We start from the raw sequence: 20,297 nt of genomic DNA, 5'->3' as shown, positions 1-20,297 counted from the left end.
TAATTTAGCACCAGTGCATCTGCTTGCTGCTATCAAGCAACATTAAAGGATTTCCATTTTAATATTTATTGAAAGTTCTCCTGTTCTTGCTCTGAGGAGCACTTAAAATGTCAATTATAGCACGCGAGATGCTAAACGTGATATTTCTCATGTCATTATGAGCTTTAAGAGAAGCCTGGTGTGGAAGGCTGCTTTCCAATTTCAGTGTTCCCCTGGAGGATTTGGACGTTGAGGCTGGCAGAGGGACAGGCTCAGGGGCACTCACAGAGTGAAGTGGGGTGAGAAACCACCCCCCTTCCTTCAGAGAGCTCGGTTTAGCAGAGAGCTGATTAATGCCTGGAGCAAGGATCTGATACGATTATACCCCGTTACCGGCCACTGCACTTCAAACGTGGTTTTTTGCCATAAATTAATCTTACAAAGAAGATAACAGACTAGGACCTGTGATAGCAGGGGGCTGTGTCCATGGGCTCAGCAGGTTCAGTGGCCTCGTTTCTACCAGCAATTTTGTGAGGAGTGGGAGGAAAAGAGGCAAGCCACATCTCATTGGCCTCCTCTTAGATCCCCTTTCTTTCCTGATAAAGCAATTTCTTGGACCCGCTGCAAATACTGAAGTTCCCTTTCTAAACAAATTATCACTCCATGTAAGCGGTTAATGGGTGTCACCCTCTTCAAAGTGTGTATTATGGCTGTTATCATTTATATTTTGTGCTATAGATGCTGATAATTAACTTAATATTCCCTAAAAAACATTAATATATACATTTGTTCGTCAAGTATTAATTTTTTCTGCATCATTTGTACATGTGCCATACCCTTCTTACAGAGCATAATAACGAGTTTCTTCTGTGGGGAAGCTCCTCAAATCCCAATAGTCACTTGCAACACCATTGGGGGCACATAAAACACAAAAGATTGTTTAAAGGCAACTTAAACACATTTTGCAGTTCTCTAAACTTGCCTTTTAAACAGCAAACCATTAAAGTGGATAACGACATTGCAGTATGAAACTTTTTGGCTTTCCCCAATTTATTTATCCATTGATCTTTATATGCCCTTGGGCATTTAAAGGCCACATCCTATCAGATGCTGAAAGCAGAGGATGGAAAAGTGCAGGGAAGGAAAATAACCTTCACCTTCCTTGTAGCAGACAGATGGCCCGAGATCTGCTATAGCTTGAGTTGAAGCTCTACAGACTAACATAGCATTCAGTTATTTATTTTTAGATCCCCTAAAATTAATGCAAAAATATTCATTTTTCCAGCTCTGTCCCACCTGTGAATGCTATGATCCACACAACCATCACATCCTGGCCTGGTCTGCAGATCCTGACCCACTCGAGACAAGACTCCAGTTGTCCCACAGCTATGGGGTATAGGAACCTGCAGACAACCTTAGCTTGAGCAGATCCTTGTATATTTGTCAAGATCCAAGCTGGAAGCCACATGGGAAGCTGCTCTATTCTTAGCCCAGTTGGTAGCTGCACCATCAACACTTTAGTCCCATGTGGGACCAACTGGTGAGAAGTATCCACCTCTGCATGCAAAAGTCTCAAATGTGCGATGGGACCACACTTCGAGAGGTGCCTGTGGTGCCCTGAACACCACTATCAGCATCTCAGGGTCATTTGCAGGAGGAATGGTCCATGCACTGGGGTTTAAGTGCTAGGCTGCACCCTGTAACCACGGGTGGTTACAACTGGTTGGCAACAAGATCTGCTGCACCGGTTTGGGCACCCTGCACCACCACTTCCCACAGATACCACCTTTTCCTCCTGCTAACACCTCCATCTACCACCAACCCCTCGACACGCACAGCTCGCCCTCTCATCACACCATCGCACCCCGTAGGTGGACCTGCTCTGGCAGGAGGGTTGGACTCGATGTTCTCCAGAGGTCCCTTCCAACCCCGTACCGCTCTGTGGTTGTGTGGGGACGGCCATCGCTTACCCACGAGCACGGTGATGACCTTGTTGCTGGCGTACTGCTCGATCTCTCGCAGCCACTCGGGGAGGCACCGGAAGGATTCTTCACAGGTGATGTCGTAGGTCAAGATCAAGGCGTTAGCGCTGCGGTAGTAGCTCTGCGTGATGGACCGGAATCGCTCCTGTCCCGCCGTGTCCCAGATCTGCAGCTTTTTGGCATAACAAGGGAGGGTGGTACAAGAGGAAAAAAAAAAAAAGTTAACTTTTTTATTTGACAGCAGCACTGTTTTGACCTAAAAAAACTCCTTCAGGGTGAAACCAATGCTGGGAAAGCACTTAGTTCTTCTCCCCTTTGGCTTTCCCTCCCCCAGCACTTTTTGTTTCCGTTCCTCCGCTTGCGGATTGAAATGCAAGGCACAAAGTCAGCTGGCACCATGGCTGATGGCCCCTGGAAGCTGCAGATCTGCTGGCTTTCATGTGACTTCTACCATCTCCCTCCGCTGTGGGCAGAGCTGCTGGCCTGGAGTTAGAACGCAGGCCCTGGAGGGAAAAAGTCACTTCTCCTGCCCTTGAAGTCCAACCAACAGCAGCATTCATCCCAAGAAAAAACAACAAAGCCTCTCCTCTAGCTCCCAAAGCTAGTTATAATTATCCTGAGATGATGCACTGATGGGTGGAAACCACAGGAGTGAACAAGGAGCTCAGTTGAAGGCTGACTGGGGACTTTTCCTCTCTCCAACTTCAGCCAACTTCACCTCCAACATCAGGCTCGCTGCCTGCCTTCCCAATGTGTAGAACTCGTTGACATGTCCTTAACTATATCCAAGAGGTCATAAGTGTTTGCCAAACCCTCTGGGTCCAGGAAGACAACTTACGTTTCCCAATACAAACTAAACTCATACTGTTTTTATAACTTGACCATCTGATAGTTTTTGGTGGGTCACCAAAACCTCAATTCTTCAAAAAGGCAGTCAAAGAAACAAACATCCATAATTAAAACATTTCAATATAAAAGAGTACTTCTCTGCTTCAGCTTTTATGTTTTTAAAGCACCCCTCCCTGGAATTAAATATGTGAAAGTGTGATCTTCAGCCAGAATCCTGTGTACTTTGGGAAGGAAAAGGTAAAGTATTTGAGATTTTTTTTCCATATATTCAGCAGCCCGTAATAGAGAAAACCTTATTCTTACCCAGTTCCAAAGTCAAACTACGCCAGCTACTCATCATAAATGCGTTAGTTTGAAATGAGAGCTCCAAGTAGCAGCTTTCAGATGTAGGGTATGATTTTGAAAAAAGCACATTTTTTTGCAGAGAAAGTAATTTGTGGCTGGCTCACAGTTCCTGGGAACCGTTGTGCTTAATCTCTTGGCATAGTTGTATTTACAGGGCTAAGCGTGGCACGTGTAGTTAAGCGACACACAAAACCGTACAGTGAAATTACTTGCACAGGAAATTCAGATAACGAACGAATCCCCATTAAAACAAAACAGCCTCTGAACTCTGGCAGATGCAAAAATACAGATAATTTTACTGTTGCTCAGCTATTTTCCAGGAAAAACACTTACCGATTGGTCTCCTGGTTAAATCCAGCTTATTTGTGTTTTGCATTTATTGAGAAGATCTCCAAGCTGATACAAATCTGATGTGAATTTGTTCTTCCACAGCTACGATTTAGTTGCCATCACAGAAACGTGGTGGGATGACTCGCATAACTGGAGTGCTGCAATTGATGGCTACCAACTTTTCAGAAGGGACAGGCAAGGAAAGAGAGGAGGTGGGGTGGCCCTTTATGTTAAGAACAGTCTTCTATGCCTAGAACTTAGCAATATGCATGATGACAGTGTCGAGTGCCTGTGGATAAGGATCAAGGGGAAGACCAGTAAGGCAGACATTGTGGTGGGAGTTTGTTATAGACCCCCAAACCAGGATATAAAGACTGATGAAGTATTCTATAGGCAGGTGACAGAAGCCTCACGATCACTCTCCCTTGTACTCATGGGGGACTTCAATTTCCCTGATATCTGCTGGCAATATAACACAGCAGAGAGGCAACAGTCCTGGAGATTCTTGGAATGCGTGGAAGACAACTTCCTAACGCAGCTGGTGAGGGAACCGACCAGGGAAAGTGCCCTACTGGACCTGCTGATAGTTAACTCGGAAGGTCTTGTGGGGGATGTAAACGTTGGAGGTCGTCTTGGACAAAGTGATCATGAAATGATAAAATTTTCAATTCTCACTGAAGCAAGGCGGGGGACCAGCAGGACTGCCACCCTGGACTTCCGAAGGGCAGACTTTGGCCTCTTCAGGAGCATGATTGGGGGTGTCCCTTGGGAGATAGTCCTCGAGGGCAAGGGTGCCCAGGAAAGCTGGTCATTCTTCAAGGAGGCACTCTTAAAGGCGCAAGATAAAGCTATTCCCAAGTCCCTAAAATCAAGCAGGAAGGGAAGAAGACCAGCCTGGCTAAATAGAGAGCTTCGGCTGGAACTCAGGAACAAAAAGAAGGCTTATAATCTTTGGAAAAAGGGCCTGGCAGATAAGGAGAAATACCATGAAGCGGTGAGGATATGCAGGGGGAAAATTAGAAGGGCCAAGGCTCAAGTGGAGCTCATCTTGGCCACCAATATTAACAATAACAAAAAGGGGTTTTTTCAGTATGTTAACAGCAAGAGAAAGGTTAGGGATAATGTGGGCCCACTGATGGATGAGGTGGGCACCCTAGTAGTGGAAGACACAGAGAAAGCAGAGTTGCTGAATGCCTTCTTTTCTTCAGTTTTCACTGTTAGGACTGCCCCTCATGAATCTGTGACCTTGGAGGCAAGGGGGACGGTATGGAGAGAGGAAATTTTTCCTCTAGTAGAGGAGGACCAGGTTCGGGCCCACTTGGCCAAACTGGACATTCATAAGTCCATGGGCCCTGATGGGTTGCACCCACGAGTGCTGAGGGAGCTGGCAGACGTTATTGCTGGACCACTCTCGATCATCTTTGAGAAGTCGTGGAGAACAGGAGAGGTGCCTGAGGACTGGAGGAAGGCCAACATCACTCCAGTCTTCAAAAAGGGCAAGAAGGAGGACCCTGGGAACTACAGACCAGTTAGTCTCACCTCTGTCCCTGGGAAGGTGATGGAGAGACTCATACTAGATGTCATCTCCAAACAAGTTGAAGAGTGGGGGGTTATTGGAAGTGGGCAACACGGGTTTACCAAGGGTAAATCATGTATGACCAATCTGATAGCCTTCTATGATGCCATAACCGGTTGGTTGGATGAGGGGAGGGCAGCAGATGTCATCTACCTTGACTTCAGCAAGGCTTTTGACACTGTCTCCCATAACATCCTCATTGGGAAACTGAGGCAGTATGGGCTGGATGAGGGGACAGTGAGGTGGATTGAGAACTGGCTGTGTGACAGGACCCAAAGGGTAATTATTAATGGAGCAGGTTCAAGTTGGAAGCCTGTAACCAGTGGAGTCCCCCAGGGGTCAATACTTGGACCCGTGCTGTTTAATATATTCATCAGTGACCTGGACGAGGGGACAGAGTGTATCCTCAGCAAGTTTGCTGATGATACCAAACTGGGAGGAGTGGCTGACACCCCGGAGGGCTGTGCTGCCATCCAGCGAGACTTGGACAGGCTGGAGGGCTGGGCAAAGAAGAACCTCATGAGGTTCAACAGGGAAAAGTGTAGGGTCCTGCACCTGGGGAAGAAGAATGTCAGGCACCAATACAGGTTAGGGGTGGACCCGCTAGAGGCAACTACTGAAGAGAAAGATCTAGGGGTCCTGGTGGACAGTAAAATGGCAATGAGTAAACAGTGTGCTCTTGCGGCCAGGAAGGCCAATGGTATCTTGGGTTGTATAGGGAAGAGTGTAGCCAGCAGGTCAAGGGAAGTCATTCTCCCCCTCTACTCTGCACTGGTGAGGCCACAACTGGAGTACTGTGTCCAGTTCTGGGCTCCCCAGTTCAAGAGGGACAGGGAACTACTAGAAAGAGTCCAGCGTAGGGCTACAAAGATGATTCAAGGATTGGAGCATCTCCCTTATGAGGAGAGACTGAGAGAGCTGGGACTCTTTAGTCTGGAGAAGAGAAGGCTGAGGGGAGACCTTATCAACGCCTACAAGTATCTCAAGGGAGGGTTGAAGGAGGAGGGAGCCAGACTCTTTTCAGTGGTTCCCAGTGAGAGGACGAGGGGCAACGGGCACAAGTTGGAACATAAGAGGTTCCACTCAAATATGAGGAGAAACTTCTTCACGGTGAGGGTGACAGAGCCCTGGAACAGGCTGCCCAGGGAGGTTGTGGAGTCCCCTTCCTTGGAGATTTTCAAAACCCGCCTGGATGCAGTCCTGAGTAACATGCTCTAGCTCTGGGCAATCCTGCTTCAGCAGGGGAGTTGGACTAGATGATCTCTATGGTCCCTTCCAACTCTAGAAATTCAGTGAAATTCAGTGAAATTCAGCTTTAACAGAACGGACACCAAAAGCACAAGGGATCGCCCTGGGGGAGGGGGTTTCTTACTGGCTGCAGCCCTGGGTCTTCCTGCGAGCTGAGGGCAGAAGGCAGGGAAGAGCCCCCGACCTCACAGCCACCCATAAACTCTTCCTGCACACAAACTACACATCTCACACTTCAGCCCACTGATTAAAAAAAAAAAAAAGATATTGCACAGGAAGCCTTTTACTTGTCTCACTTTTTCAGAGGAACCAAAGGACGGCGCCTGACTCAGCCTGTGGAAAAAACTAGGTGTTTATTTTCTTGGAGTCAATGGATGCTTCCTGCTTTCCCAACATCTGCATGTCCATTTAGCTTCCAACGTATGAACATTTCCACCAAAGGCAGTAAGATCACAGGTCCGTAAGACGTAGCCCTCTGTTTTTGCACTGAGGATGTTTAGCTTGGACCAGCGCGGTAACTGCTCTCTGCTTGGCTCCAACTCGTGCAGCCTCATGGTACAGCTGCTGTACATAGTTTTGGTTTCATTAGGAAAGGCCAGGCTGATCAAGAGCCCCCCCAGTGCACAGTGCTGTCTCGGCTCATCTGTCAGCGAGGTTTAGTAGCCACTCAGAATCACACGGGGTTGGAAGGGACCTCTGGAGATCATCTAGTCCAACCCCCCTGCCAAAGCAGGTCCACCCAGAGCAGGTTGCACAGGAACGTGTCCAGGTGTGGGTTTGAATGTCTCCAGAGAAGGAGACTCCACCACCTCCCTGGGCAGCCTGTTCCAGTGCTCTGCCACCCTCAAAGTGAAGAAGTTCCTCCTCATGTTTAGGTGGAACTTCTTATATTCAAGTTTCTGCCCATTTCCTCTTGTCCTATCCCGGGGCAGAACTGAAAAAAGACGGGCCCCATCCTCTTGACACCCCCCCTTAAGTATTTATAGGTGTTGATCAGATCCCCCCTCAGCCTTTTCTTCTCTAGACTAGAAAGACCCAAGTCCCTCAGCCTCTCCTCATAAGGGAGATGCTCCAGGGCCCTAATCATCTTTGTAGCCCTCTGCTGTACCCTCTCCAGCAGTTCCCTGTCCTTCTTGAACCGGGGAGCCCAGAACTGGACACAGTGCTCCAGATGGGGCCTCCCCAGAGCAGTGCAGAAGGGGAGGATGACCTATCTCAATAACCTCAGGATAACCTCACCCATCTCTGATAGGGCTTGCACACAGCCTTCACGCTAGCAAGTCCCTCTCAACTGACTTTCAAATGCAATTCTGAATGCTGGAAAGTATTTTCTCCCCCAGAAATCGATCATTTATTCTCAGGTCTGAAAGCCTTTTTGGTAAACAGCTCTGCTCTCCCCTCCTGGATCCCAGCAGACATGCAGGAGATGCTGCCTGGCCCAGCAGCAAAGTTGGGGCTCAGGCACTGTGAGATGAGCTACCAGGCAGGGGAGGACACCCTTTGACTGAGATGTCATTTTTATTGCTCTGTGCTCTGGCTCATTCCTGCTTTTCTCCCTCATTAAATGTTTATTCTCACCAGCACTGCTTACTTTAAAAAAAAAAATCTTCAGCTTCACTCCCTGAAGGAAATCCATTCAGATTCCATTTCAGATGCTGGAAGGCTCATCCCAATGCCCAAACATACTCCACTAAGCTTCCTCCCGGGCTTGGTCACAGTGGCTGAGCTCCATCGACCCCAATTTACTCTACTGGTGGGGTAGGGAGAGGGAATTTGATTTAACAACTGGCTATTTGCTATGTGAAATACAGCTGGTAAACCAGCTACCACTCACTAAGGCTCCATGAAACACAAGCCAGCCCCAAGATGATTAAGAGCTGCTGGGGTGGACACTTGTGCATCCATCTGAAATTCTCAGGGCAGCAGGGACCTACCACGCTTGTAGAGCCTTCCCGAACCACCCTCGCCCCTGAGATAGCCCATGTTGGCATGACTGCTCCCAACTTTCCTTTAAGGACCTTGCACCCTCAGCCCAAGCTAGCCTTAAAACAGGATTATGTCACGGGAATCACAGAATCACAGAATCTTCTAGGTTGGAAGGGACCTTAAAGATCATCTTGTCCAACCGTCAACCTAATTTTGACAAAAATAAACACCCACACAACAAACTAAAAGCAACACTAAACCATATCTCCCAGCACTACATCAACCTGTCCTTTGAACACCTCCAGGGATGGTGCCTCAACCACCTCCCTGGGCAGCCCATTCCAATGTCTGATAACCCTTTTGGTGAAAAAATTTTTCTTAATATCCAGCCTGAACCTCCCCTGGCGCAACTTGAGGCCATTTCCTCTAGTCCTGTCACCTGTGACTTGGGAGAAGAGACCGACCCCCACCTCTCTACACCCTCCTTTCAGGTAGTTGTAGAGAGCAATAAGGTCTCCCCTCAGCCTCCTCCTCTCCAGGCTGAATAACCCCAGCTCCCTCAGCCTCTCCTCATAAGACTTGTGCTCCAGACCCCTCACCATCTTTGTTGCTCTTCTCTGGACCAACAAGTCAACCTCAGATAAACCCCTTGGGTGATTTCACCTGTCCAAAAACCAGACCTCAGATATAAGCGATGTTCTTTAAGCTCCGTCTGTACTTGACAGGAAACCAGATGCTTGGAAAGGAGAGGTGTCTGGAGTGGATAGGATTAATCTTCCTCAGAGATTGCTTTTCTCCCTCCATTGCCCAGGCCAATCTTGAGACAGCTGGTTTAAGCCAAGTATGTAAGGGAAAAAATGAATTCCACCCTCAGTGCAGTACTTAAGCCATTTAGCAGCTTAGATGCTCTGAGCTGCTCCAGTGGAGCTGGTCTGGGTAGAAAGAAGCATCTCTGCTGTCCGAGGAGCCTGGACAAGCAGCATCCATGTCCTGGTCAACCCTACAACACCAGATGCTTGCTAATGAGCATCACAACCATCAAACTAAGCACCAACAGCGTGGGGGCTACACGTGATCCTCACTGTCTGCTGCTCTGCCCCACTCCAACAGCGATGTGCGGAACATTGACTGGGTCTTTATCAGGTGAAGGTATTTATACCTCTTTGTTCTTCACCTGCTCAGGCTGGAAGGTCTTCTGATCATGGACCATCACTTGCCATCGGTTTGTACAGCTCCTCATGCAGCAGGGTGGCAGCCTGCTGACATGATTGTGGATTTTAAAATCTGCCCTAAACTTAGGAATGCACCACCTTATTTCCCTCTTTAAAACCCTCTGTGCTGAAATACAAGTTAAAAACAAACAAAACCAAAACCAACAGTGCTAAAAATCTGCACAAGTCTACTGTTTCCATCACTTCACTTACACAACCTTAAAAATGGGTCTCAATGTCACATTCAGTCGCTGTGACACCACTGTCACACTCCTATTTGCTCACTGCTAGATCTGATGAAGGCAGGAAGGGGAAAAACGCTGTTTTTCACTTTGATGCCCCTGGAATTAATGCAGGCAGAGTAATTCCAGGAGCAGCTTAAGGACCTTGCACACTTGGACATCAGAAGCTCAGATAACAATACTCTTCTCCAACCACAGTAGCTCTAACACAATCTCTGCTAATGAGCAAAGCAATGCCAGCCAACATCTCTGGGTGCTGGAACTCAACTACGGATCCCATTAAAGCATGAGGTTGGTCCCTGGTGTGTTTTGACACAGACAAAGCAGCTCTTTGCCAAGTGATGATCAGGCTCAGCTTGGGAGTTAGTACAGGACAAGGACAGTTCCCCAGCAGCAGTTTGGTTGCAACCAACCTATTTTGGAGGATGAAAGGGTTAATAATGCAGATATTGCCCTTCTCACTTCAACCAGTTGACTGAAGCATCAGTATTGTGACTATCTCCACGTCTCCCAAATCCATAACTTGGCAGAAGTGGAAGATGAGCCTTCATTGTGTGTAACCACTCAAGTCCAGAAGCCTGCTCTCCCCAAGAGTTGCCTTGGGAACTCACAGAAGACCTTCACTGAGCATTCCCCAGTGGGAATGCAACAGATTTCTGCTTACCAGAAACGCCATGAGCAGAGATTGCATTGAAGCACTTCTTTGCACTTCCTCAACCCCAGCCAAGCACAACCTCGGTGTCTCCTAAGCAAGGACAGAATTTTGCCAGACCTTCCCATTCCATTTTCTACCTTAGAATAGGCTTGCTGTTATGATTCTGATGGTAATTGTGGAGAGGGGTGCAAAGCTTTAGACCCAGCATTGCCTGAGCCATACCATGGAGCCCTGGACTTCCCCATGTGTCCAACAGCCTTCCGGCAGTGAGACACCTCAGCTACGTACTGCCACATGAGTTCACACTGAAAACCATCAGGCTCCTACCTTTACTTTTTCACCGTTTATCTCCACGGTTTTAATCATAAAGTCAACCCCAATCGTGGCTCCTTGACCCGGTGGGAAAAGCCCCTGAAAGAAAACAGAGTTTCATTAAGCAAAGTTCTGTAGCGCTCTTTGGGTGCCAGCCCTCACCCTTTTCCAACCCCAAAACTATTCCCTCCCTCCTGCTCTTCCCTGGACACTTATTTCCATCATGTTTAGAGAGGGAAATGTGATATTTCCCCAGATCAAAAGTTACCATAATTCAACCCCACAGTGCTTTCCCTACTCATGCACCATGTTGTTAACTTCAGATGTGGGAAAACAGGAGAAGAAAGAGAGGATGCACACAGGGAAAAAGAGAGGGGAAAAGCCCTTCTGCTTCTGTGCAACTAGAAGAGGCAGGAGAAGGACAGATGAGGACCCTCCATGCTACTTCCCAATGCCTTGAAAGAGGTGCTCGCACGGGATGAGATGCCTTTGCTCCTACAACCTCATGCCTTCCTTCCCCCCTCCACCACAGGCCATGGCATGGAAAGGCATTTCTGGCAGCTCCCAGCACCAGGCTCCTACCTTTACTTTTTCACCGTTTATCTCCATGGTTTTAATCATAAAATCAACCCCAACGCACAGCATTTCAGGACTGAAGCAGAGCCAGACACCACCAGTGCCACAGCAACGCCAAGGGCTGGTGTGACGCTGGTGGCATTTGATTGCAGCACCATCAGAAAGGAGCCACAGCAAAACAACAACCAACCAAACAAAAAATAGCTTTTTGATTTCTGGTGCCTAGGTCTACAGTCATGTTGATTTTGGGGCCCATCCATCCCCTACAGCAGCTTCGTTGCCAAAGCACAAGCAGCAGAAGCGGCCACAGATTTTTTGTGGTTAACCCCTTGGGGTCTTTGGGGTTGCCTGGCTTTATCGCCACTGGCTGTCACACGCAGTTGGAGAGTTTATAACTTCACCACAGCTTTAGAACTAAAATTAACAGTGAGGGGGGGAAATTGCTGACAAATCCTAGTGGAGAGTGCAACAAAAACCTCACAACTTATGTTTTATACTGCGTCATGCAAAACCTTCTCTTCCCCCGGATCACATAAGCCCGGTACCTTCCCTGTTATTCTGCCACAAAATCAGGCCTGATGTTTAACAGAAGACACTGGACTGACAGCCCAGGACCCAGATTATTTAATTATCTACTAATGACAAATAATAGGGAGAGCTTTGTGCAGCAGCAGGAGGAATGAGGAGAAGGTGGCACATGGGAGCACACCAAGAGATGTGCTGTTCCTGGTAACTGGTCCAAAGCACCTCCAAATCCCAGCGGCTTTCAGAGAGGACTTTCCATCCTCATCCTCAGAGAGGGATGAGTGTTCTCCAACACAAGACGCCAAACAGGGCTATGTACAGCACTAGATACAGACATGTTGCTTGTACCAGTATGTTGCTGTAGGTGATGCACGCACCAAGTGGACAACAAATGACTTTGGAGCTGCAATGCCAGTGAAGCCCTTGGTCCACCCCCACGGGCTCCACGCTCCCATCCCAGGGCTGTCCCCACCCCAACATCCCACATCCAAGAGGTGGCCAACCTTACCTGAGTGAAACGACGGACTAAGCAGGTCTTCCCCACACCGGCGTTGCCAATTAAAACAATTTTGAAGAGGAAATCATAATCTTCCATACTCATTTACGCAGCTGCAAGAGAGAGAGAGAGAATGCGACACGACATGAACCAAGGCGGTGGGGAAATGCCCTTTTATGCCTGCTGAACTTTATTCCTCCAAATATCCAGAACAAAGGTCTCCTGGCACACGCGTGGCTCCTCAGATAAGGGAGAAGAGCCCTTCCCACCCTGAGCCGGGGCATCCACGTAGCTCAACATCACCTGCTATGAAACCTTGGCCACATTTCAGCTTTCACACCATCTCACCTGGCTTCCGAGGAATTAGAGATGCTGGTTTTCAGCTTTTGGAGCAATGCTCCACAAGCACGAGCCATCCTTTCCTAGATTTCCCTAGATGGTTGTTTCACTTTTAACTATGTCAGCTCCAAAGGACAGTGTGGACTTTGTCACCTTGTCCGAGGGGATCGTGTGATTTATTTCTGTCAGGGCAATACCCAGAAACCCTCCATGAGCTCCTCCAGGTGGGTGCTGGGTACCCACAGAGCAGGGCTGAGGCACACACGAGGGCAGAACAGATGGGGAAATTAAAATAATTTTAAAATAAAAGCAGCAGTGTCTGCCTTAAAGACAGAAAGAGCTCATTTGCTAAAATCACAGTGGGGAGTGGGCCAACAGTTTGGCTGAAGTACATTAAGAGAGGTTTTTAAAAAAGAATTATAGAATAAAATCATAGAATGGTTAGAGTTGGAAGGGACCTTAAAGACCATCATGTTCCAACCCCCCTGCCCTGGGCAGGGACACCTCCCACCAGACCAGGTTGCTCAAAGCCCCATCCAGCCTGGCCTTGAACACTTCCAGGGATGGGGCATCCACAACTTCTCTGGGCAACCTGTTCCAGTGCCTCACCACCCTCACTGTAAAGAATTTCTTTCTAATATCTAATCTAAATCTCCCCTCTTCCACTTTGAAACCGTTACCCCTGAGAAGAAATAATAGGTGATATTAGGAATATTGCTGTTACTATTAGAACTTTCTTCACTTTTCTGAGGATAGCTCACTTGGCATAAAACTAAAATCAAAAGTGAACACAGGATCCTGGGGGGTACCCAGCACACATCCCTCCCCCACCGCCCAAGTCCAACCTCCTTAGCAGGATGTAAAGTGATGTTTCATCAATGTCACAGGTATGGGCAGGGTTGCCTACACAAGGGAAGACCTACAGAGCTTCCTTAGGTCAAAGTATGGGGAGGACCAAACAGATAAATGCAGTTTGCTGAGGCTGAGCGAGGGATGAGTATCCCCACCTTGATCTCCAGTGCACCCAAGGGCGCTGCCAACACCATGGCCAGAGAAGGGGTCTTGTAACCTTTGAGAAGAGAAACAGGCAGAAGAGACTCAGTTGGAGATTTTAGGCAGCCAGGAAAACCCACAGAAAAGGGAGCAGAAGGGCAGTGTCCAAATCCAGCTGTGTCCAGGAGGATCTAGGAATTATACCTGGTGTCAAAAGACTGGTCTGGAGTAATGGCATAAGAGACATCAGTAAGGAGACAGATTTACAGGCCATCACTTGAGATACCAAGTGAGGTGATACCCAAGCATTGGTACTGAACCCACCAGTACCTATAGGTTAGGCACTGGATGAGGAGATAAAGCCAAAGATGGGAAGTGTAGGAGATGGATGGGGGGGAAAAAAAGGAAAAAAAAAAAATTATGATGAAATTGATGTCCTTGGTAAAGACCAAAATTGCTTAAAAGGTCTTTTTACAGAGCTGACATAGGGAACAAATGCAACATGGGTGAAACAAGCTTCTCACACTCAGCCAAAAGGCAAAGTGTCCTCTCCCGCCGCCTCCAAAGGTCCTTCCTTGGGAGGGTTCACTGCCACCCTGCTGTGGCTGCACACCAGAAGGCTCCAGCTTCAGAGCCCAGTCCCACCATACAGCTGTGACAGCCTCATAGTCAAACAGAGAGTACAAGATCAAACTGAGATGGTCCGTGTCTGCCTGGCAGGACACACTGAAACAGCTCTCCAAGCACCACCAAGACCCTGGTGAACCTGAAATCAAAACAGGTTGAAGACTGACTCAGCTGCTTCACGTCTGTACGAACCTTGGCCTTTCCAGCAGCCTAAAGAAAGGGTAAGCACACCAATTAGTGACTAATGATGTGCATCACATCAGCAGATGGCTAGCAGGGACACGGCTGAGTCACTACACAGACATGTCACTCCTCCTGGGCTGGTGACACAGCATGGCACTTGCTCTGCTGAGCTGGAGCTACGGTCCCCTGCAAAGTGCCACCAAACATCAGCAGCTGGAGGTGTCCTGAGGATGCTCTAACCTCATCTTGCTCTGACACACAAGACCTTGCAGCTCCCTCCTATCTCTTAACACTGTGAAAGAGTGGGACTTTAAAAAGCAGCCTTAAAAAAAAAATAATGTCCTTTTTTTATTTTCTGGGGTTGTTATTTTGTGTAATTGTGTATCTCCATGCCTGGCTTTCCTGGAGTGGGACTGGATAACACCAAAAAGAACCTGTTGACAGTGCTCTTACAATGAAGGTGAAATGTTAATATATGGATTCAAGCTTTCATACAAACCAACATGAAAAATGTGATCATCCACTAAAAGCTATTTCAAGACTAACGAGACTTACTCAGCACTGGATAATTATCCCTGGGATGCTTCAAATCCCGGAGGGCACTGCTCCCTCCTAGAGGGATTTCAGTTCTATTACTTGTACCCTAAACAATTCAACGTTCAAATTTATCTTCTCAGGAAGCTTAAAAATAAACTTCCTCTGCAGATCTTTGAGCTCAGAAACGTTAAATGGCTTCAGACGTACCCTAGAGTTATGTCTGATCTCCTTCATTAGGCTCCAAGACTAATCACATGTGATAATGACCCCAAATGGGAACGGGAAGATGAGCCAAGGCTGTAAAACAAACAACGCCACGATGAGATTAAACGCCAGAACTGAAGAGACACAAAGTGGGGGCACAGGAGGGGAGAAAGCAAGGGGCTGAGCAGCCAGGAAAGGAAAGAAGTGATTTGGGAGGTAGAACGAGCCGGTGAGGTTGACCAGCACTGCCATGTCATTTTCCCCTTCACCAAAATTGACATTTCTGCCTCTGACGTGCACACACCCCAGCCTACCACGCCGTCAGCCCCGAGCACAGAAACATTGCATCAGTCGCCCTTACGAAATCTTCTGCTTCTGGCAAGAGGAGCCTTTCGGCCAAGTGCCCTGTGCTGCTGACTCAGGCTCACGCCACCCTCCCTCTCCCCAGGGAAGATGTGTCTCAACCTCTGCCCCCTTGGCCACGGTCATGGAATGTGCATCTCAGCAATACATCACACTCTGAATTATGTGCTTAAAAAAAAGGAAAAAAAAAAAGAAAAGAAAATGCAGAGTGCAACATTGCTTGCTTGGGGTTCTTTTTGTTTGGTTTTGTTTCTGTTTTTTCTCCCCCTTTTCTGTTTTCTTGTGTTTCCAGTGGCACAGCTCTGCCTTGCATCCCTGTTGAAGGCATTAGAGCTGCAGCTGCCTGTCCCACCCTTTGACAGAGACAAGACCCTATGGCAAGGGCAGGGGGTGGGATGCCTCTCCGTGCCCCAGCCACCCCTCACCACATTGGTTTCAATCACAAGCAGGGCTGGCTACAGCAGAGACATGCCCTATCACGAGATGAAACAGAAGCAGAACAGAAAATTGGGTTTCACAGCTGGTTTTCCCAGGGCTGGTTCATACAGCTCGTGCCCTCTCCAGCCCCTGCAGCTCATGACCCCCCACGGGCTGTTCCCACCAGCAGGGGATCTCTTTTGCAGGGTTTTATTTCATTTTGGTCACTGCTCTGCTCCATTCCACCACACAGCCCCTGTGCATGGTCACTGTGGGCAGGAACATAAGGCCAGGAGGGGAAAGAAAATCAAAGTGGGGCAACCACCCGGAGAGGTGGTCCATCAGCAGGAATGCAGTCAAAGGATGGCAAGTTACATTTGAGGTTTAGATGGTTTTCTTCACTTGGGCAAGATAGCGCAGTAAACGCTTTTGGCATTTTCCAACTATTAATTCCAATTCAACCAAAAGAGTGGTGAGACCCACCCAAACCAAAAGCACAAGGGCCAGGGGCTTTCACTTCTTCTTCCCCCCATGCAAGCTTGTACAAACAAGCTTCAGCTCCCATGAAGACACCTGAAAAAGGAGCCACAGAAGCCACAGGCTGCCTTCCCTATGCAGTGAGCACTGCTGCAAAACCAGACACGCACCAGTCCTTCCCATTTCTCCCAGTATCTTGGTTGCTAGAAACTGTCCCATAGCCTGGTCAGCAGGACTCGGTCCTCTGTTTCACCTTCCATGGGCTCTTCACTACCTGTAGGTGTGAGACAGCAGCACAGCTGATGGAGGAGAAAGACACACTCCCTCCTGCTTCTCCTGTCCACCACAAGCCACAACCTACTTATCCACAGTAAATACATGCTTCAGGGAATAAGATACCCAGGCATGTTTTAGTTTATTCCCTACTATTCTCCCTGCATTTGCTCCATTCCCCTATTAGTTTTCCCTCATCCACTTTGGTTTACTTGACAGTGTTTATCACCATCTGAGCCAACTATTTTATCTTTGTGCAGTCTTCTTTCACCCCTGTGGTTTGGACAGGCATAGAGGATTCCTCTTCATCTCTGACCATGCCATGCTCGGCCTCGTTGGGTATCAAATAAAATGCAAAGGTTCAATTATCACCTGGGAGACATCAGTGACTTTGGAGTGATCATAGTCTCTTTCCAATGAATTAATCCATTTTTCTGCCTGTCCCTCGTCAGCTTTTACACCAGCACCCGTCTGCACAAAGCAACCAACAAGCATGAGCGAGGTTTTTAGCTGATAAAGAAATCCTCTGGCACTTCTCTCTCGACTCCTTTGCTTGAGGAAGACTTTCCACTTCTAGGCATGATCAGAGCAGGCTCTATGATGATGATTTTGCCCCCATTGTTTTGGCTCACAGAGCCAAAAGGGGAGCGGGATACTTCAAAAGAGCAATCTTTTCTCAATCAACCACACGGTGTTGCCAATCTCTGCCTGTTTTTATCCTCCCTGAAGATCACAAGGAAGACATGCTCAGGGAATGTGATGGACAGCCTTTGTCTGAAGTCCAAAACCTTCCATATCTAAAAGAAAGTTTTGACGCCTTCATTTTAGAAGAACAAAACAGAAATAACCTGTTGTTTCTAAACCTCCGTGGTATCTCACTCCTCTTCTGAGTTAGAGGTGCAGAAGTCACGGAGGAGCAGTTCACATCTCCACGGGGCCAGGTGACAACAGGAGCCGGGAGCGCAAATTTACTGAGGTGCATTTGATCCCCTCATCCAGATTGTTGATAAAGATATTAAGGAGAACCGGCCCCAGGACTGAGCCCTGGGGAACATCACTTGTCACCAGCTGCCAACTGGATTTAACTCCATTCACCACCACAATTTGAGCCCAGCCATCCAGCCAGGTTTTTTTTACCCAGCAAAGAGCTGAGTGAAAAGACAACAACAAACAAACCAACCCAAAACTATCTGCAAAGGCTTCTCCACATTTAAGACTGAAACTATATTAAGCCAGGAACACTGATAGTTTGCAACCTCAGCTCTACTCCACCCCTCAAATCCTCATTTACAACTTACTGCTTCAATTAGAGAAGAATCTGCAGCCTCCTCCACCTGCTGGATCTAACCCATAGGTCAGGGTGGGTTTTGATGTATTTATGTAATTCTTAATGAACAAGTCTTTTCTGTTCTTCATCACTCACCCAACAGCTATAAACAAAAACAAATTTACCCAAACATCTCAAGTTCAAACAGCAGCAGTTATGTACACAGACATTACCCTGATCGCACATGCCATATGAGCCAGGAAATTCAAAGCTAAGGTTAATATTTCAAGCAGAAAATTATTCCTTGCAGGCCAGAAAATTGCAGGGATCTCAGGTCTGGACATGCTGCTGCATTACGTAACTCGGGATAAAATATTTTCATTTCCAAAGCAACTGCCAACCCAAGCGGGCTCCTGCAGTCGGCAAACACGAGCCCAGCTCCTGCCCCTCTGCAAACAAGCAGCCTGGATCTTCTTCTGCTCCCTCGTCCACCTTCCTCACTCCCCCTTTCTCCACAAGGTTTAATTTCGCTTCCATTCACCCTAGAAAAATTAAAGAGACTTCATCCCCACAAAAGCCTGGATCACTCACGCTTCCGTGCTGGTGGTCCCACAAGCACACGGGATCCAAGCTCTCAGCTTGGTGCAACGTTAAAACTCCAGGGATGCGTCTCCCAGATTCAAGGGAGAAAGATTTATTGCAGATTTATTGCAGGCACTGCAGGGGCTGCAGAGCCTGGCATTTCTCATCTCTTCCCATCACACTTTCCATTCCAGGTGAGCAAGGTCCAGTTGCCCACACACTGGCAATCCTAAACTTGCCTCTTCATCAAGGATGGTCCCTCATAGGAAGGGTGAAGGTCCCAAGCGTGCCTCTAAGCCTGATTTCCCAGGCAGAAACACAGCAGCTTTTATCCCACACATGCATCACCTATCAGTCTATTAGTACACGTGTGCTCCTACTACCACGGATAAATTCAAGGTCAGTAGGTCCATCCAACACTTCCAGAAGGAATCAAGCAACTACACACGCCATGGATGGAGGCATGGGGCTTCCCCACGCACAGCAGCCCCATTCAAAAGTCATTCAAAAGTCTAGACACGTTAAAAAAAAGAACAAATTGCATGCAAACTCTCCAGCTGGAAGCAGCAGCACATTATGAAAACCTCAGCCCTACCCAAAAATTTTATTTGGAGAGATTCCTGCTCCTCAAACCTTTGCTCTGGGTATTTCTCCTAGAGAAACCAAGTGAGCTGAGGAGGTGCAAGTTCTTTTATACTACAGGTATGTTTTATCTCACAGAGCTATTTCTATAAAATACAGAAAAGCTAAAGTTGAGAGGTTTTGCATCAATGGTGGCACAGAGCACACAGATATACCCCTTACTTCTTTTGCCACCACAGAAAATTTGCAGCTTGCCAAACTACTTTGATTAGATCATGGCTCATGCTTTACTTGGCCTCCAGGAGCTTGTGCAATTAAGTGCTATGGAGGAACCCACTGACATGAGAATACAGGTGCTTCACCATAAAAGAAGCAGGTAAATCCAGCACCAATATCATCTAAAGGAAGAGCCCAAAGCAGAAGCTCTGCTTTACTGGGTAGGAGGAGGTTGGAGGACCAGGATCCTCAGCTGTGATGCCCATGCTCAACACGAGAGGGCCCAGCCTTGGCATGGCTCATGGCTGGACACCAGCTCTCCTCACCAGCTGCAGACTGTCCTCTCCATCTGCCTGGTTTGCCTAATGCTGGAGGTTGCAGATCTCATATTTAAGAGCAACCTTTGGATTTTCACATGCTCCTGGCATCTGCTGGTGGTGAAAAGGCTTTGTGTTCATGTTGCCCACCACTGGGCGAAGTCTTCAGCGAGGCTTTGCTAGCACTGATGTCAAAAGCAGCATTAACACCCATCATTAAACATTTTTTGTTGGATGATGGAAGGATGGTTGGTGTTTGGGTTGGACACATCCTTGACAATCTCAGTACCACCAAAGGCTCTTCAGGAGAGACGTGTCACAGCTTCTGCCGTCCAGTGTCCTCATTTAACTTTCCCACCTTCCAGAAGGAGGGGAGACTCAGTGACATTTGTAACACCCTTTGGTGTTGGGAACAGCCACAGAAGTGCAAAATATCACAGGCAGACAGCCAGCTATATTCCATCAAATATATTTGAGGATTGAACTGTTAATCAATGATGATTCCCCACGCTCAGATAAATGAACTAATCCGATTTCTGCATTACTTAGGAAAAATGAGATACACACACACACACAATACTTGCAAAATAACACAAAGAAAATACATTTCTTTAGGATTTAAAAAAAACAAAAAAGAAAAGCTGACCTGCACATCCATAATGCAACAG

The 20,297-nt window shown here is 47.6% G+C and overlaps 1 protein-coding gene across 2 annotated transcripts in view; it reads right to left on the bottom strand.

Annotated features, from left to right (window-relative positions):
* RAB30 (RAB30, member RAS oncogene family) overlaps positions 1-20,297 on the bottom strand; it is a 66,049-nt gene that overhangs the window by 8,945 nt on the left and 36,807 nt on the right. Inside the window, exons 1-4 of one of the 2 annotated variants that reach the window (XM_014958337.1) lie at positions 13,599-13,623; positions 12,265-12,365; positions 10,671-10,754; positions 1,950-2,133 (exon numbers count right to left, since the gene is read on the bottom strand). In XM_014958337.1, coding sequence (XP_014813823.1) covers positions 1,950-2,133; positions 10,671-10,754; positions 12,265-12,357 — 361 coding nt within the window. In that variant the 5' untranslated portion in view covers positions 12,358-12,365; positions 13,599-13,623. Of the gene's footprint in view, positions 1-1,949; positions 2,134-10,670; positions 10,755-12,264; positions 12,366-13,598; positions 13,624-20,297 lie in introns of those variants that run through there. The other variant, XM_014958336.1, reaches the window with a different exon arrangement.

The sequence above is a fragment of the Calidris pugnax genome, unplaced genomic scaffold (assembly GCF_001431845.1).
Source record: "Calidris pugnax isolate Ruff unplaced genomic scaffold, ASM143184v1 scaffold252, whole genome shotgun sequence".
NCBI classification, from domain to species: domain Eukaryota; kingdom Metazoa; phylum Chordata; class Aves; order Charadriiformes; family Scolopacidae; genus Calidris; species Calidris pugnax.
The sequence above is the reverse complement of the archived record's forward strand: the minus strand, read 5'-3'. Positions and strand labels throughout refer to the sequence as shown.